The following is an 18,510-nucleotide window of genomic DNA, read 5'->3' as shown; positions in this document are numbered from 1 at the left end:
AAAGTATGTTACTTTTAAGCAAAAAAAATTTTTTTTTCAAACAAAGTTTGTTTTTTTGTTATCTTAAACATTCAAATCTATGTCACACGGTGTGAATCTAGTACTAAAGTATGTTACAATTATTTAAAAATAAGTGTACAATATTTAAGTACTGTTTGGCCCGGTTTTTTTTCCAGCTTCTCTACATTTTTAAGGAGAAGCTGGGCCAAACACAATATTAATAAAGTACCTCCTAAAAAAAGTACTTTTTTTATAATGCTTAAAATTGAATGGAATGAGTTTTGACCAAAAGTTGTTGAATGCTGCTTCACTATTTCTCGGCAATTTATTTCACAAGCACCTCTCTTCAACTCATGCCGGCAAACTTTTCTTTTATTTTTTAATAATATATTTCAATTTGCTTTTTTCTTCCATTTTATTTTATTTTATTTTTTTGAACCGGTCCATTTAATTATTTTTTTGAAGGAGGGTCAATTTAATTTTATTATATTTTTTTTGAAGGAATTTTATTATCTTTTTATCACTTATATATTTAGTTTCAATATCGTTTCATCATCATAACATCATAAATATTTTTATTTCCTTTCTTCAACCTCGCAAATATATACACATTAGCGTTTAGAGTAATACTTTATGTCTGCCTGCCTGTTTTTTTGTTACACTAATGCGTATAATTTATTTTTAGTATTGCATAATGCATATAATTATTTTTTAAAATATTTTGATTTCAATTAAAAATATAAGTATAGATGCCTCAAAAAAATTATACTTATATATATTTTGCACCTTTATATTGTAACAAACTATGCATATCTTTTTCTTATTCAAAAAATTTAAACATATCTTTTTCATTGACACCAACAATGTAACAAATATAATATAAATTCTTATCTTTTTGAATGACACCAAAAATATGATATTCTTATAACGAAATTTGTTATAGAGTATAATTGGAAAAGAATAAACCAACTATTTTAATATTATTTATTTTATTATTTGTGCCTCCTTAAATTATTTCTTCTATTCAAATATTTAACAAGTCCTTTATATGATGATACGAATTTGTATTCATATTACACAATATAAACGCCATTGAGTAAATATAATATTTGTAAAAAAACTATCTTTTATATTTTAAACATTTTTTCCCTTCAAAAAATATTTTAAACATATTTTTATTTATTATGTTAATTTATAATAAATTTAAAGTTTTGTCCTTGTGAGCTTAGCTCAGTTGATATGAATAATGCATAAATATATACAAGGTCCGGGGTTCGAACCCCGGTACCTTAGATTATTGATAATTGTTTGTCATGGGAGAGAGATAAAGTGTGTTAAAAATATAAGAATTTGTTGAAGAAAAAGAGAGTGACTAACAATTGTTTGTTATAAGAGAAAGATAACACATTATATTTATTGGACAAAGAAAGTGTGTGCCAAAAAATAGAAATTTATTGACAGATTAACACGAGGGTATAATAGGAAGAAAAAATGCGTACATTCATTTCCTTATTTTGATGTTAGTATTCCAAAACGACACTTTTTTTTTTGGTGAAACAAAGGGGCTAACAGCCCAAAAGAACTAGAAATCACGCGGGAAACTAACCACTAAAGTATTAGCAACAACACAATTTAAACTAAAATCAAGGACATAATAAAAAATACAAATAGAGCTATATAAAGAAAGACCAAACTTTGCTAAACTATCAGCAACCTGATTTTCCTCCCGAAGCACATGAGACCAAGTTAAGACGTTAAGACGCATCCCAACCTATTCTGATTCCTCCAAAACGACACTTAGAAAAGAAACGAAAGGAGTAATATATATTAAACTAAAAATTAATTTATTTTTATCCAAATATAGTTAATATATGGTCAAATACATCTAAAGGTCCTTTAAGTTTTTCGTTTTTCCCAAAGTGATCCTTTAAGTTTCAAAAGTCCCAAACAAGTCCTTTTAGTTTTTGAATCGTTTCAAACAAGTCCTATTGTAGATGACATAATTGGTAATTGCTTCATTAAACTCATCTTTGGTACCAAATCTGACTCCTTACACCCACTTAAAATTAGTCATCTTTTTAGGCATGGCAAATGGTGTATAATGTTCTTTGTTGCTATCATCCGAATTATCACCATCATTCTCTAAAAAGACTTATTTGAAACGATTCGAAAACTAAAAGGATTTGATTGAGACTTTTGAAACTTAAAAGGACCACTTTGAGAAAAACGAAAAACTTAAAAGGACCTTTAGATACATTTGACCTTAATATATTAATTTAAATAGTTGGAAATAATTAACATCTTCAACGAGCCAAAAAATAGAGGATAGGTGCAAAATATGAACTACCTAAATTGACCTTTGCTTCAATACGTGAATATAATTGTTATAGTAAATTAACCTACCGTTTCAATTTAAAAACAGCAACGTAGAAAGAAAAAAAAAGTTATATAATACATCATGTACCGTAGGCGACCCATTGATATAGCGCACCGCAAACGGCGCCTTAACATATCATGGTAACATAGTCTTAGCAAAGAATGAATATCCACTAGAGAGGACAACAATAACTCAATACAGTACCACATGCTAAACAGAAAACTCAAAATAAAGAACAACAAAACACGATTGGAAGCTAAGGAGATACAACACCAACACAAAGTGAAAGTCTTAGAATCAAGCCATGGACTAGCATCTAACTCTGAACCTGCACAATCAAGCTTGGATTCCACCTTTCAAACCTTTAGGGATGATCAATTGAATTCTACCGTTCAAACTGTTGTAGTATGACTCAAAATTTGATGGATGGTGTAACGCCCTAGTCGATTTATTTAATTATTTTGATTTATGTGGAGTCTATATATATATATATATATATATATATATATATGATTTTTGGAGATTTATGAGGTGTGTTTATTTTATTATATGGTTTATTTTAATAATAATTGGATTAGGTGAGAAATAATAACTATTTTGGAGTTTGGGGAGTTATTTAATATTTAATAGAATTAAAGGGAGTTAAATGAAAATAAAGGGAGTTAAGTAAGAGGGAAGTTAGGAAAATAGATGTCAGAAGTTTTTTTTACGTGAAAACTAACTTTTGGGAGAAAAGGTAGAGAAGAGCAAGTAGAACCAAGATAATCCTTTTGCTGTACATTTTTCTTTGCTGAATTAAGGTAAGGGTGAGGTTTACTTCAGTAGTATAGATTTCAATTTCTGATTTTGAGTTTAACAGTGTTCTGGTGAAAATTGGGAAATTATGGGTTTTGTGAGAATTGATGATTTTGGGGTAGAGAATGTAGTTCTGGTGTTAGAAATAGTCTCTGAATGTATACAGCAAGTCAATTTACATCTGTAAACCAGTTTGGGGAGTGAATTGAAGAAAAATGGGATTTTTGGGAAAAACCTGGTTTCTGCCCGTACTGATGTTCATCGCTCGCCTCGCGAGCATTCATGTCTCGCCTCGCGAGTGAACAACATCATGGCTCGCCTCGTGAGCAGACCAACTCGCCGTGGCGAGCAAGCCAGATCAAAACTTGATTTTTGAAATGTTGTTATAAGATGTTTTGGGGATGGTTTAAGGTACCTAGATGATTTTAATGATGATTGGAACAAGTTTTAGGTTAAAAAGATGAATAGGGAGCTTAGAATTGGGGTTTGAGTGAGAAAAATGTCATTTTTCCCGAGAGCACCTATTTTTCACTCGCATCGAGTTCCCCTTGAACTCGCCATGGCGAGCAGCTAGTTTTAGGAACTCGCCATAGCGAGCAGATGCGCTCGCGAGGCGAGCTGCCCTGTTTTGTGTGCTGTTTTGCTTGCATGAATAGTAGTGATTTAGTATCGTTGTGTTGAGCATGGTTTCATGTAATTATGCATTATTCCGGATGATTGGATTGCTGAATTGTTGAATGTTACTGATGGTTGTGATGTATGATTTGTCATTTAAACATACATGTTGTAGAAGTGGAGTCATATGGAGTTTGTATGCATGGTCAAGTTGTATGTAGATATACACAAGTAGGTCCATAGCATATGCATAAAACAGCGGAGAGGACTCATGTCCTGGAGCACTAGTTGCTCAACAGCGGTGAGGGCTTCGGTCCTGATGAATGCTTTAACCATTCAAAAGCGGTGAGGGCTTCGGTCCTGTCTGGTACCACATGCATATTTGCATCTATTGGGGAGTCTAAGGTGTTGTCTTAGCAGTGTTGTCATGTCATTTGCATGAGTCTTAGCTGTTGATTGTAGTTGTTACATTGATGATGATGATGTTGTTGATGAATATGTACATTTGTATACATACTTGATGGGTGGATTCCGATGATGTTGTTGTTGCTTGTGAATTAATTATTTATATTTACAAAATGATGTATTTGAGGTTATAGGGTGTTAGATTCAATTGAAGATTTAATATCTATATTTATTGTTGTGAATCTCACCCCTTCTGCTTGAAAATGTTGCCCTTTCTATGGGTAACTTGCAGGTGATCCTAAGTAGTCGGTGGTGGCTCAATGTCGTGTCTAGGGCTCTGATACGTGGGATGGGAAATATTCTTACTTATTGTTTTCTTTCTTATGTATCTTATTTTTGGAACTTGTTGTTATGGCCCTATGATGGTTGATATTGTTGTTAGGCTTTATGCCAAGATATTATTTGGAGAATTTAACCGTTGTTGTGGTTATTTGAAATGCAAGCTTTCCGCTGCATAATTATTGAAGTTATGAATGATGTTGAATTAAATAGTTTTATTTTCTATTTAAGAAAATTTGAAATGTAGTGTAGCATGCCCGTTTGGTGAAATACTCTGATGAATATTTGTTATTTAATTACTTTTGGGTAACGGGGTGTTACAATTTGGTATCAGAGCAGGTTGGTCCGTCCGGCCAAGTAGTAGACTCGTGTTGAGCCACCTAGGATAGAGTGTCAACTTTTATGTTGCCTTTTTGTTGTTGTTCTGAGTTGTTGTTTCTCATGTAGAATTTCGAGATGACTGGAAGTAGTGATGCTGCTCTTGTTGCTGCGCTTGAGGCTGTAGCTCAAGCTGTTCAACAGCAACCTAAAGCTGAGACTGGTCTTGATGGAACCAGAATGTTGGAAACTTTCTTGAGGAATCATCCACCAAAAGGTAGATATGATCCTGATGGTGCTCAGAAATGGTTGAAGGAAGTCGAAAGGATTTTCAGGGTCATGCAGTGTTCTGAAACACAGAAGGTGCGGTTTGGGACGCACATGTTAGCGGAAGAAGCTGACGACTGGTGGGTGAGTTTGTTGCCTGTGCTGGAACAGGGTGATGCTGTAGTAACTTGGGCTATGTTCAGGAAGGAGTTTCTGAGTAGGTATTTTTCGGAAGATGTCCGAGGCAAGAAGGAAATTGAGTTTCTGGAGTTGAAACAGGGTGATTTGTCTGTTACGGAGTATGCCGCTAAGTTTGTGGAACTTGCTAAGTTCTACCCTCATTACAGTGTGGAGACAGCTGAATTCTCCAAGTGTATCAAATTTGAAAATGGGTTGAGAGCTGACATTAAGAGAGCTTATTGGGTATCAGCAGATCAGAGTCTTCTCTGAATTGGTAAACAGATGCATAATTTATGAAGAAGACACCAAAGCTCATTACAAGATAATGAGTGAGAGGAGAGGTAAGGGACAGCAGAATCGTCCTAAGCCTTACAGTGCTCCTACTGACAAAGGAAAGCAGAAGATGAATGATGATAGGAGACCCAAGAGGAGAGATGCTCCTTCTGAGATTGTTTGTTACAAGTGTGGTGAAAAAGGCCACAAGAGCAATGTTTGTGGTAAAGATGAGAGGAAGTGCTTCAGGTGTGGTCAGAAGGGACACAGTTTAGCTGAATGTAAGCGTGGGGATATTGTCTGCTACAACTGCAATGGAGAGGGTCATATCAGTTCGCAGTGCCCTGAGCCGAAGAAGGTTAGAACTGGTGGAAAGGTATTTGCTTTGACTGGTACGCAGACTACCAATGAGGACCGACTTATCAGAGGTACTTGTTTCTTTAATAGTACTCCTTTAATTGTTATTATTGATACTGGTGCTACTCATTGTTTTATTGCTATTGAATGTGCCTATAAGTTGGGTTTGGATGTATCTGATATGAAAGGGGAAATGGTTGTTGAAACTCCAGCTAAGGGTTCAGTAACTACTTCTCTTGTTTGTCTGGGGTGTCCTATATCTATGTTTGGTAGAGACTTTGTGGTTGATTTAGTTTGTTTACCGTTGACGGGTATGGATGTGATTTTGGAATGAATTGGTTAGAGTATAACCGAGTTCATATCAACTGCTATAGTAAGACGGTGCATTTTTCTTCTGCTGAAGAAGAAGGTGAGGTTGAGCTTTTGTCTACAAAACAGATGAAACAGTTTGAACGGGACGGGATTCTGATGTATTCTCTAATGGCACAATTGTCGTTAGAAAATCAAGCTGTGATTGACAGGTTACCTGTAGTGAATGAATTTCCGGAAGTGTTTCCTGATGAGATTCCTGATGTGCCACTAGAGAGGGAGGTTGAATTTTCAATTGACCTTGTTCCAGGAACAAAGCCGGTGTCGATGGCACCATACCGTATGTCAGCTTCGGAGTTAGCTGAATTGAAGAAACAGTTGGAGGACCTGTTAGATAAGAAATTTGTAAGACCCAATGTTTCACCTTGGGGAGCACCGGTGTTGTTGGTTAAGAAGAAGGATGGTAGTATGAGACTGTGCATTGATTACCGTCAGTTGAACAAAGTTACGATAAAGAACAGGTATCCGCTTCCTGGAATTGACGACTTGATGGATCAGTTGGTTGGTGCTAAGATTTTTAGTAAGATTGACTTGAGGTCGGGTTACCATCAGATAAAGGTGAAGGATGAGGATATGCAGAAGACGGCCTTTAGGACACGATATGGTCATTACGAGTACAAAGTGATGCCTTTCGGTGTTACTAACGCGCCTGGTGTGTTTATGGAGTACATGAACCGAATCTTCCATGCTTTTCTGGATAAGTTTGTTGTGGTGTTTATTGATGATATCTTAATTTATTCCAAGAACGAAGAGGAGCATGCAGAGCATCTGAGAATTGTATTGCAAGTTTTGAAAGAAAAGAGGTTGTATGCGAAGTTGTCAAAATGTGAGTTCTGGTTAAGCGAAGTGAGCTTTCTGGGTCACATTATTTATGGTGGTGGTTTTGCAGTGGATCCTTCGAAGGTTGATGCAGTATCACAATGGGAGACTCTGAAGTCAGTAACTGAGATCAGAAGTTTTCTGGGTTTGGCTGGTTATTACCGCAGGTTCATAGAAGGGTTTTCGAAATTGGCACTTCCATTGACTCAGTTGACCTATAAGGGTAAGTCTTTTGTGTGGGATGCTCAGTGTGAGAGTAGTTTCAATGAGTTGAAGCGAAGATTAACAACTGCTCCTGTGTTGATTTTGCCTAAACCAGAAGAACCGTTTGTTGTGTACTGTGATGCATCTAAGCTGGGCTTAGGTGGTGTTCTGATGCAAGATGGTAAGGTGGTAGCATATGCTTCTAGGCAATTGCGGGTTCTTGAGAAGAATTATCCTACACATGATCTGGAGTTAGCTGCGGTGGTTTTTGTTTTGAAAATTTGGAGACACTATTTGTACGGTTCAAGATTTGAGGTGTTCTGTGATCATAAAAGTTTGAAATATTTGTTTGATCAGAAGGAATTGAACATGAGGCAGAGGAGATGGTTAGAGTTACTGAAGGATTACGATTTTGGCTTGAATTACCATCCTGGTAAGGCCAATGTGGTTGCTGATGCGTTGAGCAGGAAGACATTGCATATGTCTGCTTTGATGGTGAAGGAATTTGAATTGTTAGAACAGTTTAGAGACTTGAGCCTTGTCTGTGAACTGTCATCTCAGAGTATACAGTTGGGGATGCTGAAGATTGATAGTAATTTTTTGAACAGTATTCGAGAAGCCCAGAAAGCAGATTTGAAATTGGTTGATTTGATGACTACTGGTAGTGACACTGAGGACAGTGATTTTAAGGTGGATGATCAGGGTGTACTGAGATTCAGAGGAAGAGTTTGTATTCCTAACAATGATGATTTGAAGAAGTTGATCCTTGAAGAGAGTCACAAGAGTAGGTTGAGTATTCACCCGGGGGCTACAAAGATGCACCATGATTTGAAGAAACTGTTTTGGTGGTCCGGTTTGAAAAGGGATGTTGCTCAGTTTGTTTATGCCTGTTTGATTTGTCAGAAGTCCAAGGTTGAGCATCAGAAGCCTGCAGGGTTGTTGACACCGTTGGATGTACCGTAGTGGAAGTGGGACAGTATCTCTATGGATTTCGTGACGAGTTTACCGAACACTCCGAAAGAGCATGACGCTATTTGGGTTGTTGTCGACCGGTTGACGAAGTCGGCACACTTCATTCCTATTAATATTAGTTACCCGGTAGCACAGTTGACAGAGATTTACATTCACAGTGTGGTGAAGCTTCAAGGTGTTCCGTCGAGCATTGTGTCGGATAGAGATCCGAGGTTCACTTCTAGGTTTTGGAAGAGTTTACAGGACGCCTTGGGTTCGAAGTTGAGGTTGAGTTCGGCTTATCATCCTCAAACGGATGGTCAGTCGGAGAGAACGATTCAATCATTGGAAGATTTGTTGAGGGTGTGTGTGCTTGAGCAAGGTGGAGCTTGGGATAGTCACCTGCCATTGATTGAGTTCACTTATAACAACAGCTATCACTCGAGTATTGGTATGGCACCGTTCGAAGCCTTGTATGGTCGGAGGTGTAGGACTCCTTTATGTTGGTTTGAGTCAGGTGAAAGTGTTGTGTTGGGACCGGACTTGGTTCATGAGACTACTGAGAAAGTCAGGTTGATAAGGGAAAAGATGAACGCTTCGCAGAGTCGACAGAAAAGTTACCATGACAAGCGAAGAAAGGCTCTTGAGTTTCAGGAGGGTGATCATGTTTTTCTGAGGGTCACTCCTTTGACGGGTGTTGGACGTGCATTGAAGTCGAGAAAGTTGACTCCTAAGTTCATTGGTCCGTATCAGATTTCAGAGAGAGTTGGAACAGTGGCATATAGAGTTGGTTTGCCACCACATCTTTCGAACTTGCACGATGTGTTTCATGTGTCACAGCTTCGGAAGTATGTGGCGGATCCTTCGCATGTGATTCCAAGGGATGATGTACAGGTTAGAGACAACCTGACAGTTGAGACTATGCCATTGAGGATTGATGATAGAAAGGTAAAGTCTTTGAGAGGTAAGGAGATACCTCTTGTGAGAGTCGTTTGGGGTGGAGCGACTGGTGAAAGTTTGACTTGGGAGCTGGAGAGTAAGATGCGGGAGTCGTATCCGGAGTTGTTTGCTTGAGGTAAGATTTCGAGGACGAAATTCTGTAATTTGGGGAGAGTTGTAACGCCCTAGTCGATTTATTTAATTATTTTGATTTATATGGAGTATATATATATATATATATATATATATATATATATGATTACAGTTTGGGGAGTGAATTGAAGAAAAATGGGATTTTTGGGAAAAACCTGGTTTCTGCCCGTACTGATGTTCATCGCTCGCCTCGCGAGCATTCATGTCTCGCCTCGCGAGTGAACAACATCATGGCTCGCCTCGCGAGCAGACCAACTCGCCGTGGCGAGCAAGCCAGATCAAAACTTGATTTTTGAAATGTTGTTATAAGATGTTTTGGGGATGGTTTAAGGTACCTAGATGATTTTAATGATGACTGGAACAAGTTTTAGGTTAAAAAGATGAATAGGGAGCTTAGAATTGGGGTTTGAGTGAGAAAAATGTCATTTTTCCCGAGAGCACCTATTTTTCACTCGCATCGAGTTCGCCTTAAACTCGCCATGGCGAGCAGCTAGTTTTAGGAACTCGCCATAGCGAGCAGATGCGCTCGCGAGGCGAGCTGCCCTGTTTTGTGTGCTGTTTTGCTTGCATGAATAGTAGTGATTTAGTATCGTTGTGTTGAGCATGGTTTCATGTAATTATGCATTATTTCGGATGATTGGATTGCTGAATTGTTGAATGTTACTGATGGTTGTGATGTATGATTTGTCATTTAAACATGCATGTTGTAGAAGTGGAGTCATATGGAGTTTGTATGCATGGTCAAGTTGTATGTAGATATACACAAGTAGGTCCATAGCATATGCATAAAACAGCGGAGAGGACTCATGTCCTGGAGCACTAGTTGCTCAACAGCGGTGAGGGCTTCGGTCCTGATGAATGCTTTAACCATTCAAAAGCGGTGAGGGCTTCGGTCCTGTCTGGTACCACATGCATATTTGCATCTATTGGGGAGTCTAAGGTGTTGTCTTAGCAGTGTTGTCATGTCATTTGCATGAGTCTTAGCTGTTGATTGTAGTTGTTACATTGATGATGATGATGTTGTTGATGAATATGTACATTTGTATACATACTTGATGGGTGGATTCCGATGATGTTGTTGTTGCTTGTGAATTAATTATTTATATTTACAAAATGATGTATTTGAGGTTATAGGGTGTTAGATTCAATTGAAGATTTAATATCTATATTTATTGTTGTGAATCTCACCCCTTCTGCTTGAAAATGTTGCCCTTTCTATGGGTAACTTGCAGGTGATCCTAAGTAGTCGGTGGTGGCTCAATGTCGTGTCTAGGGCTCTGATACGTGGGATGGGAAATATTCTTACTTATTGTTTTCTTTCTTATGTATCTTATTTTTGGAACTTGTTGTTATGGCCCTATGATGGTTGATATTGTTGTTAGGCTTTATGCCAAGATATTATTTGGAGAATTTAACCGTTGTTGTGGTTATTTGAAATGCAAGCTTTCCGCTGCATAATTATTGAAGTTATGAATGATGTTGAATTAAATAGTTTTATTTTCTATTTAAGAAAATTTGAAATGTAGTGTAGCATGCCCGTTTGGTGAAATACTCTGATGAATATTTGTTATTTAATTACTTTTGGGTAACGGGGTGTTACAGATGGAGAATATTGTTGCTAAAAATATAAAAGATTTGTTTCAAATATATTTTGTGCTGAAAATATATTTATGGACAATAAATATATTTTTGTATCGTATGAAGAACGATTTGATGCAAATATATTTTGAAAGGGAATATTATATTTTTGATGCAAATATTCTTTCACAGAAGGAGGAAAAAAAAAACGTATCTTCAGTGTGGTATTCGTTCCAAATTTATGAGTTATATGTTTACTATAAATATAGACCTTGTATCATACTAAACTTTGAGAGAGATAGAGGGGGCTGAAACAAGGGTTTAGAAAGGCAACAACAAAACTAGGGTTTGTATAGAGTTTGTCTCTTTGGAACAAACACTAGGGTTTGTGGGTTGATTCACCTTGGAAACACTATTAGGATTGAGTCTCTTGGTTACGGGAAGACGCTGGGACTTTGGGTAGAATTAGGCGGGAGACTTATTCTTGTAACCCATTGATTTCTCTTTTGTAACGTTACTCATCATATAGTGGAACGGAGGGCTGCTCTCTCCCCACCTTTTTTAACTGATCAGCACCACCACCGCACCCCTAACTGATTTTAACTTATTTTTTTAATTATTTTACTAAGGTGTTGGGTTTTAATTGATTGGGTGTAAGAATGACGTGTTAGGTGAAAGTTCACCTAAGAATTTCTCATATACTTCTGTGAAAGCATCAAAATACGTATCTTTTATCTTCATATGATCGTAACAAAAAATAAAAGACACGCAGCTTTTATCTTCATATATCTATGAAATTGCTTTTTTTAGGGAAAGATAACTCTTTTTATTTATTGAATTATAGTCGGCCTTAGTTTTCTAGTGAGAGAAACTTCAATTTTTCTCTAAACTTTCTTTCTCTTCGTTCATCGAGGATGGGTGGTTTTAGGTTATTTTTAACCTAGAATCATCCATCTACATATTTTTTTCCCCTTTTCTTTCAATCTAAATAAGTGGTTTTCACATCTATCAAGTTTTTTCTTTTGTGTTTTTTGTGATTTCGTCGTCTAAGTGCAGCGCTGTGTTGTTCGTCGTCTCGGACGGCGTTTGATTTCGCGTCTTGTCGCGGTGTTTGTTTAGTTCTTATTGAAAGATCTACATCAGTCAATTACAAATTCAACCAATGATTTGGACGTCAACGTTGCAGATCCGGAAGCATGAATATTTCGGTGACTTAAGTTTTATCATATTATTTGTAGGCATTTTGCCGTTGTATTTTATTAACTTGGGTGATGTGAGTTTGTTCGCAGATTTACCCTTTACATTTTTAACGATATTTGTATATGATGTACTCTATCGATTTGAATGAATGAATATCGTTTTATTTTCGTAAAAAAAAAAAAAAAAAACTTCATATATCTATGTGTATCTATAAGCAATTAAAATAATTAATGATAACATGTTCTATGATCGTAACAAAAAATAAAAGACATCCATGAGACATTGGCTAGAGAAATTCACTTTAAAATGAATAAATGAGGTATCCGAGATTCGAACCTCAACCCCTACACAAATTGTACATTATCTTTTACCAAATAAGCTAAGTTCATACTTGCTTATAACATTATTACGCTGAATTATTCTTTTATACATTGTTTCTTCTTCTAAATCTTTAGAAGCATGAAAAATAGCACTAAAAAAAGTCCCGCATCGACTTTGAGATGTAGCCTGACATTGTTTATAAATTTGAAAGTATCATTCCCAAATAGATTGATGGAGAATTTGAAGTAAAAGACATGATACTCTAGATTTTCTACCAATTTTTTATTATTTTAATTAGTAAATTTCAATTTTATGTCTAACTTGGTTTTTTCTGTTTTTAGTAAAAAAAAACCTTTTTTTATCCTCTAATATTAGAGGTTGTTGACATTCTACAAAGAGTTTAAATGATCATGTATATAAATGTTCTCTCTTTTAAGTCTAAGAATATGGTGTTTAAGAAGACCAATTTTTTCATCTAAAAAGAGTTAACAACGCGATTTGTTGTTTATTTGTCTTCCGTTCATTTATAATTTTCTATATATAGAATGTATTTTAGTTTTGGCTAAAGAGCAATTTTTCACCCTTAAGTTTAAAAAAGTTGCGATTTTGGTCCCCTATTAAACAAAATGACAAATTTAGTCCCTTATGTTTTAGCCCTTTGCAATAGTAGTCTTTTTTTCAATTTTGACTCGATCAACGCTTACATGACATGCCACGTGTGTAATTATTAAATTAAAAAAAATTAAAAAAACCATATAATAATTTTTTAAATTAAATAAATTAAAAATAAAATGAGAAATTAAAAAAAAATCAAAAAAATAAAAAAAATTGAAAAGGAAAAGAAAAAAGAGAAAAACGGATTCATCTTCTTTTTCCATGATTCTTTCAAACCTTCTTTCTCTCTACAGATTCATCAATCTCCTTCTTCTTCATTTTCTTAACTCATTAACTTCATCAACACACGACGGACGTTTGGTGTGGCGGTAAAATGAACCTTGCGGCTCTTGCGACGGATGCTTGAAAGAAGAAGAAACATGGCTGAATGAATTGCATATCTGAATTTTTTTTTCTTATTTCTCTTCTATGGAGTTGTGAGAAAGAATAATGGAAGCAAAGAAGAAGAAAACAAGGTGTTGTTGTTGTACTGCAATTGGGGTTGGAATTGAAATTAAAGAAGGAAATAAATTGAAATTTGAAGGATAATGGAACCTGGAAGTGCTGCAATTGTTGTTGTTCTACTCAAGTTTTTTTTCTTTCTCTTTTTTCTTTTCTTTTCTATTTTTTTTCTTCAATTTTTGTGATATTTTTAATTTTTCCATTTCTTTTGTAATTTATTTAATTTAAAAAATGATTATGTAGATTTTTTATTTTCTTTAAATTTAATAATTACACACGTGACCTGCCACATAGGCGTTGAAAAGTCAAAATTGGACAAAAAGACTACTATTGCAAAGGGGCTAAAATATAAGGCACAAAATTTATCATTTTGTTTAATAGGAGGCCAAAATTGCAACTTTTTAAAACTTAAAGGGGAAAAGTACACTTTAGCCTTTAGTTTTCTATTATTATTTTCATGGTTTGTGAAGCAAGATTGTTTTCTAAATTAAATATTATATTTAACTCAATGTTTTATTATTTTAATTAATTGAATTTCAATTATTGTCTAAATTTGTTTCTTTTGTTTTATGTCTAAATTGGTTTCTTTTGTTTTAATTGTCCAAATACACTTGTAGTTCATTAAGTTTAACTTCATGTAACGATATGATCAATCATCTTTTTTCTATTACATTTCTATCCTTTTGATTCATTCGCATATGGATTTTCAAACTTTAAAATTATGATTTTATTTTATTATGGCATCTCAATCTTTGTTTCTATGGATTTTCATCTATCTTTGCATATTATTAATTTGCATGTCATCGACGCTCTTTACTCGCTACGATGAATGTAGATTTTATTAGCGCTCTGTTTCATTTTATTAAAAAAGAATATTCTATCTCATTTGTAAGTCGAAAAATAACTTTTTTTTTTCTTGAAGAACTTAAAATGAATTATACTCCCTCCGGACACATTTATAAACAAAAAACTATTTTTTAGGTTCATTCAACACCTAATGTATTTGGTCTATAATATATACCAAATACATTAGGTATTCAATGAATCTAAAAAGTGATTTTTTACTTATAAATGTGATCAAAGGGAGTATTAATCAAAGGTTAGTCTCTCAAACGCAAGGAGTGTCAGATAAGAACTAAGAAAAAGAAGTATATGTGAAAGCAGTTTATCAGATGAGAAAAAAAACGATAAAGCCATAATGTTGGCACGCTTAAAATACATAAGTTATTGTAAATTAAGTGATCATTCTCAAACAAAAAAAGGGATTAAACCACCACATGTGATAATTAAAAGCAAAATTAAGCCCAAAAATAACTTTAATTTAGACATCTTGCTAATTTTGAATTCTATTTGCAGTTTTGTTTTGCCCAAGCCTATATTCTCAGAGTTATTGTTTGTAGCACTATTATATTAGAATTAAAGAGTGTTAAAAACATTCACTTTATTTTATTAATGAAATTCATGTGAGTTCAACATATTTTTTTTTTTAAGTAAGTTCAACATTATTTAATTAGTATATTTGTAAAAAGAAAAGGATCAGGTCATCAAGTTTTTGTACGGTCACAAGTTTAATGACTGCATGCAATCGATAACTTTTTCACTGTCCAATCTATATTGAATAGGAAAATTGTTGTTGACACATATCATAAGGCTGGGACACATAAATAAAATACGTTTTTATCCCCTCGATAGATAACTGTCGAGAAATTTAAAAACCGGCTGCAGTTAGTTGCCGAGGAAAACCTCGATAGTTAACTACCGAGAAATATGTTTCATCAGATGAAACAGTAACCTGCCCATACACACAATTTCATCATCAACTTCCATACCACTTCCATCCAATCCTCAAATCCATTCTTTTTTTTTTTTTCCATCAAATCTTGCTCCAAAATCATTCAAGCATCAAACATAGGAGGTATCAACACACTTTTAACGTAAATAAACAGGTATTGAGCATTTTAATCGGTTTATTTTTTGGATTTGTTATGCGTTTCTACGTCAGTTACGTAGAACCCTATCATGGGAATCATCGGTAGCTTACTGCCGAAGTAAATTTCGGTAGCTTACTACCGAAGTAAATTTCGGTACTTGACTGCCGAGGAAAAGCTCGGTAGTTAGGTACCCGGAAATACTTGTGAAAATGTTTTTCACAACGACTGCCATTTTTTCAAAAAAAAAAAAAAAAACTTTGTTTTTTTTTTGTTTTAATTCATTATGACATTGATGTTTATGCATTAGTTAGTTGTTAATTTATATTTTTGTGTTGTTTAATTATTGTAGAGAACGAGGAGGATGTTCCAGGAGAGACAAGACCAAATTTTGTCGAAATTTTCGGAGATGTCAAACCGCCTAAGGTTGAAGCCAAACCAAACATTGATGGAGCTTCTGTCCATGTTGACGCTTCTAAATATGTTGAAGTGTCCTCCCACTTCAAGCCCACGAAGTTGACACGATTATGTTTTTTTCCGATGACGTTAAGTCGAAAGATAGAGAAAAATTGCTTGAGTGGGCACGTCGTCAAGCAAATAAGGCGGGATTTACAATTGTCACACAAAGATCAAGCTTGATCAATCCCATGTGTCCGCCTAGTACTGTGTGAAAGGAGTGGAGCTCACAAAGTGTCGAAAAAAAAAACCGAAGCATGCGACAACGGGCTCAAGAAAATGTGGGTGCTTGTTTATGGTTAGTGGATATCAAAGTAGGCAAACAAAGGAATGGGGATTGAACATTCTCAATGGAGTTCACAACCATGGGATGGAGCCGGGTTTAGAAGGACACATTCTTACCGGTAGATTAAAGGAGGACGACAAGAAGATTGTACGTGACTTGACCAAGAGCAAGATGCTTCCAAGAAATATTTTGATAAATTTGAAGAACAAAAGACCACATTGCATGACAAATGTCAAACAAGTGTACAATAAACGTCAACAAATATGGAAGGCAAATAGAGGCGACAAGAAACTGTTGCAATATCTAATCTCGAAGTTGGAGGAGCACAACTATGCTTATTTCTCAAAAACACAAAGTGAAAGTACTACAATCGAAGATATCTTTTGGGCTCATCCATCATTCGTTAAGTTGTTTAACAAATTTTCAACGGTTTTGGTTATGGATTCCACCTACAAAACCAACATGTACAAGATGCCAATGTTTGAGGTAGTTGGGATCACTTCGACGACTAGTCGGATCCCTTTTTCGTGGGAGGCTGTTGATTCCCAAAATCTGGATAGTCAACCGTCACCATCACCAACAACATCATTATATAAAAGAAAAAAATGTGCTCGTCTGGTAAAACATCACTTTCCCCACTTCCACCACGTTCTTGGTATCCAAAGCCTAAGGCTATCCCGGTTATTAGGCCTATTGGTTATATGTCACGCTTCATGCTTCCATTTATTGAAAAAATGGTGGATGTTTTAGGCGATGGACATTGTGGATTTCGGGCTATAGTCGAGTTCATGGGTTTGGCCGAACAAAATCATATCATGATTCGTACACATCTTATTCAAGAGTTGAAAGATCATACAGATGATTATATTGAAGTATTTGCGGGTGAGGATCGTTATAACAACATTTTAATTGACTTACATCCTCCCGCAAATATGAAAGGTTGTGCACATCTTATTGATAAGTGGTTGACTTTTCTAAACATGGATCAAACAATTATTTTTTTTTAAACTAAGTATACCCACCAAAATTATCATAAGAGAAAATCAAATCTAAAACTTTAATCGGACATTTTTAAGATGCCGACCTTAGCTGGCTGAATGCTACGATGGCCACATCCAATCCGTATTAAGAAAAAATGTTACACTAAAATGTTTTTAGCATTCCTTTCTAAACCAACACTTATTAGATGATAGTGAGATGAGAAGCAGGATAGTTTTCCCGCTTTACCCCTAGATTACATTCCTAGACCCTATTGGACCCTCTTCACTCTGCTGTAGAATTATCCTATTAAATTTGACTTAATAGCAGTTTTGGTCCCCTATATTTACAAAAGTTGTAATTTTAACCCCTTAATTAAAATAATTTGATTTTAGCCCCTATGTTTTGTCCCCTTTGCACTTTTAGCCTCCTTTAACTCTTAAATTTTTCCCCTGTTCATAAACTCAAATTTCCCTCTTCAAATTTCTAGATTAAAAACTTACTAAACAAAAAGGCTTTTTGGCCTAATGACCATGAACAACCAAAAACCATAATGCTTACCAAATAAATTTCAAATAAATTTATTCTATGCATCTGTTAAAATTTAAAAACAAAGTAGTATATGTATACCCAAAAAATGTCAATTATTATTTCCAATATATTCAATAAGATAAACTGTAACAACATAAAGAGAAGAACAAAACATCATAAATTATTGTTCCTAGGAAACTACAAGGAACCAAGTTCATGTTGCAGAGCTTCCTCAAGCCAAAACCAAGACTCTTCCATCAATTCAGGACTCAACCTAAACATCAAAACACAAAACTCCATCTGAGTAAGTGCTCCATCTCTATCTAAATCACCTTCATTCATCATACCAACAAGTTCATCTTCCTTCAAATCTTGTAAACCCAAAACAGCAGCGTTTTGCCTCAAACTATCCAATGTTATCACACCTTTTTCTTTGTCCATCAACAATTCAAATCCATTGCATAGCTCCTTTATTAAACCTTCACCACCTAGCTTGTTTGCCATCACTGGTAACAAGTCTTCAAAACCATTGGTAGCCATTGTTAAAGATAAATGAAATTTTGAATATTGATGTGAGTTTGTTGAATGAAGAATGGTATTTATATATGTGAATAGAATAGTGTGAAAAAGAAGGTGGAAGGAAAGAGAAGTAAATGAACCCTGTTTGGATGACAGCAAAGAAACAGAAATATTCGCTCATCAGCTTTGATTGTGGACAAGAAACCACACCTGCTACCCTGTTTCCTAGAAGTTTG

The 18,510-nt window shown here is 35.2% G+C and overlaps 2 protein-coding genes across 2 annotated transcripts; one reads left to right on the top strand and one right to left on the bottom strand.

The window, feature by feature from the left end:
• Positions 1–5,230: 5,230 nt before the first annotated feature.
• LOC120579942 (uncharacterized) lies at positions 5,231–9,331 on the top strand (the record flags this gene model as incomplete). Its single annotated transcript, XM_039832709.1, has 5 exons — positions 5,231–5,396; positions 5,773–5,945; positions 6,713–7,198; positions 7,880–8,044; positions 8,927–9,331. Coding segments are annotated over exons 1-5 (1,395 nt in total), but the record flags the coding sequence as incomplete, so codon positions are not given.
• An 8,516-nt stretch (positions 9,332–17,847) lies between these two features.
• On the bottom strand, positions 17,848–18,375 carry LOC25483437 (calcium-binding protein PBP1). The gene has a single exon (XM_013612131.3). It carries the CDS (start codon positions 18,293–18,295, stop codon positions 17,954–17,956), a length of 342 nt encoding a protein of 113 aa, XP_013467585.1. The 5' UTR covers positions 18,296–18,375; the 3' UTR covers positions 17,848–17,953.
• Between the last annotated feature and the right edge of the window lie 135 nt (positions 18,376–18,510).

This window comes from Medicago truncatula, chromosome 4 (assembly GCF_003473485.1).
Source record: "Medicago truncatula cultivar Jemalong A17 chromosome 4, MtrunA17r5.0-ANR, whole genome shotgun sequence".
Classification (NCBI taxonomy): domain Eukaryota; kingdom Viridiplantae; phylum Streptophyta; class Magnoliopsida; order Fabales; family Fabaceae; genus Medicago; species Medicago truncatula.
This window is presented reverse-complemented; position numbering and strand designations above follow the sequence as displayed.

Excerpts from the sequence above, each read along its gene's own strand:
- LOC25483437 (XM_013612131.3), bottom strand. The coding sequence starts at position 18,295 with ATGGCTACCAATGGTTTTGAAGACTTGTTACCAGTGATGGCAAACAAG.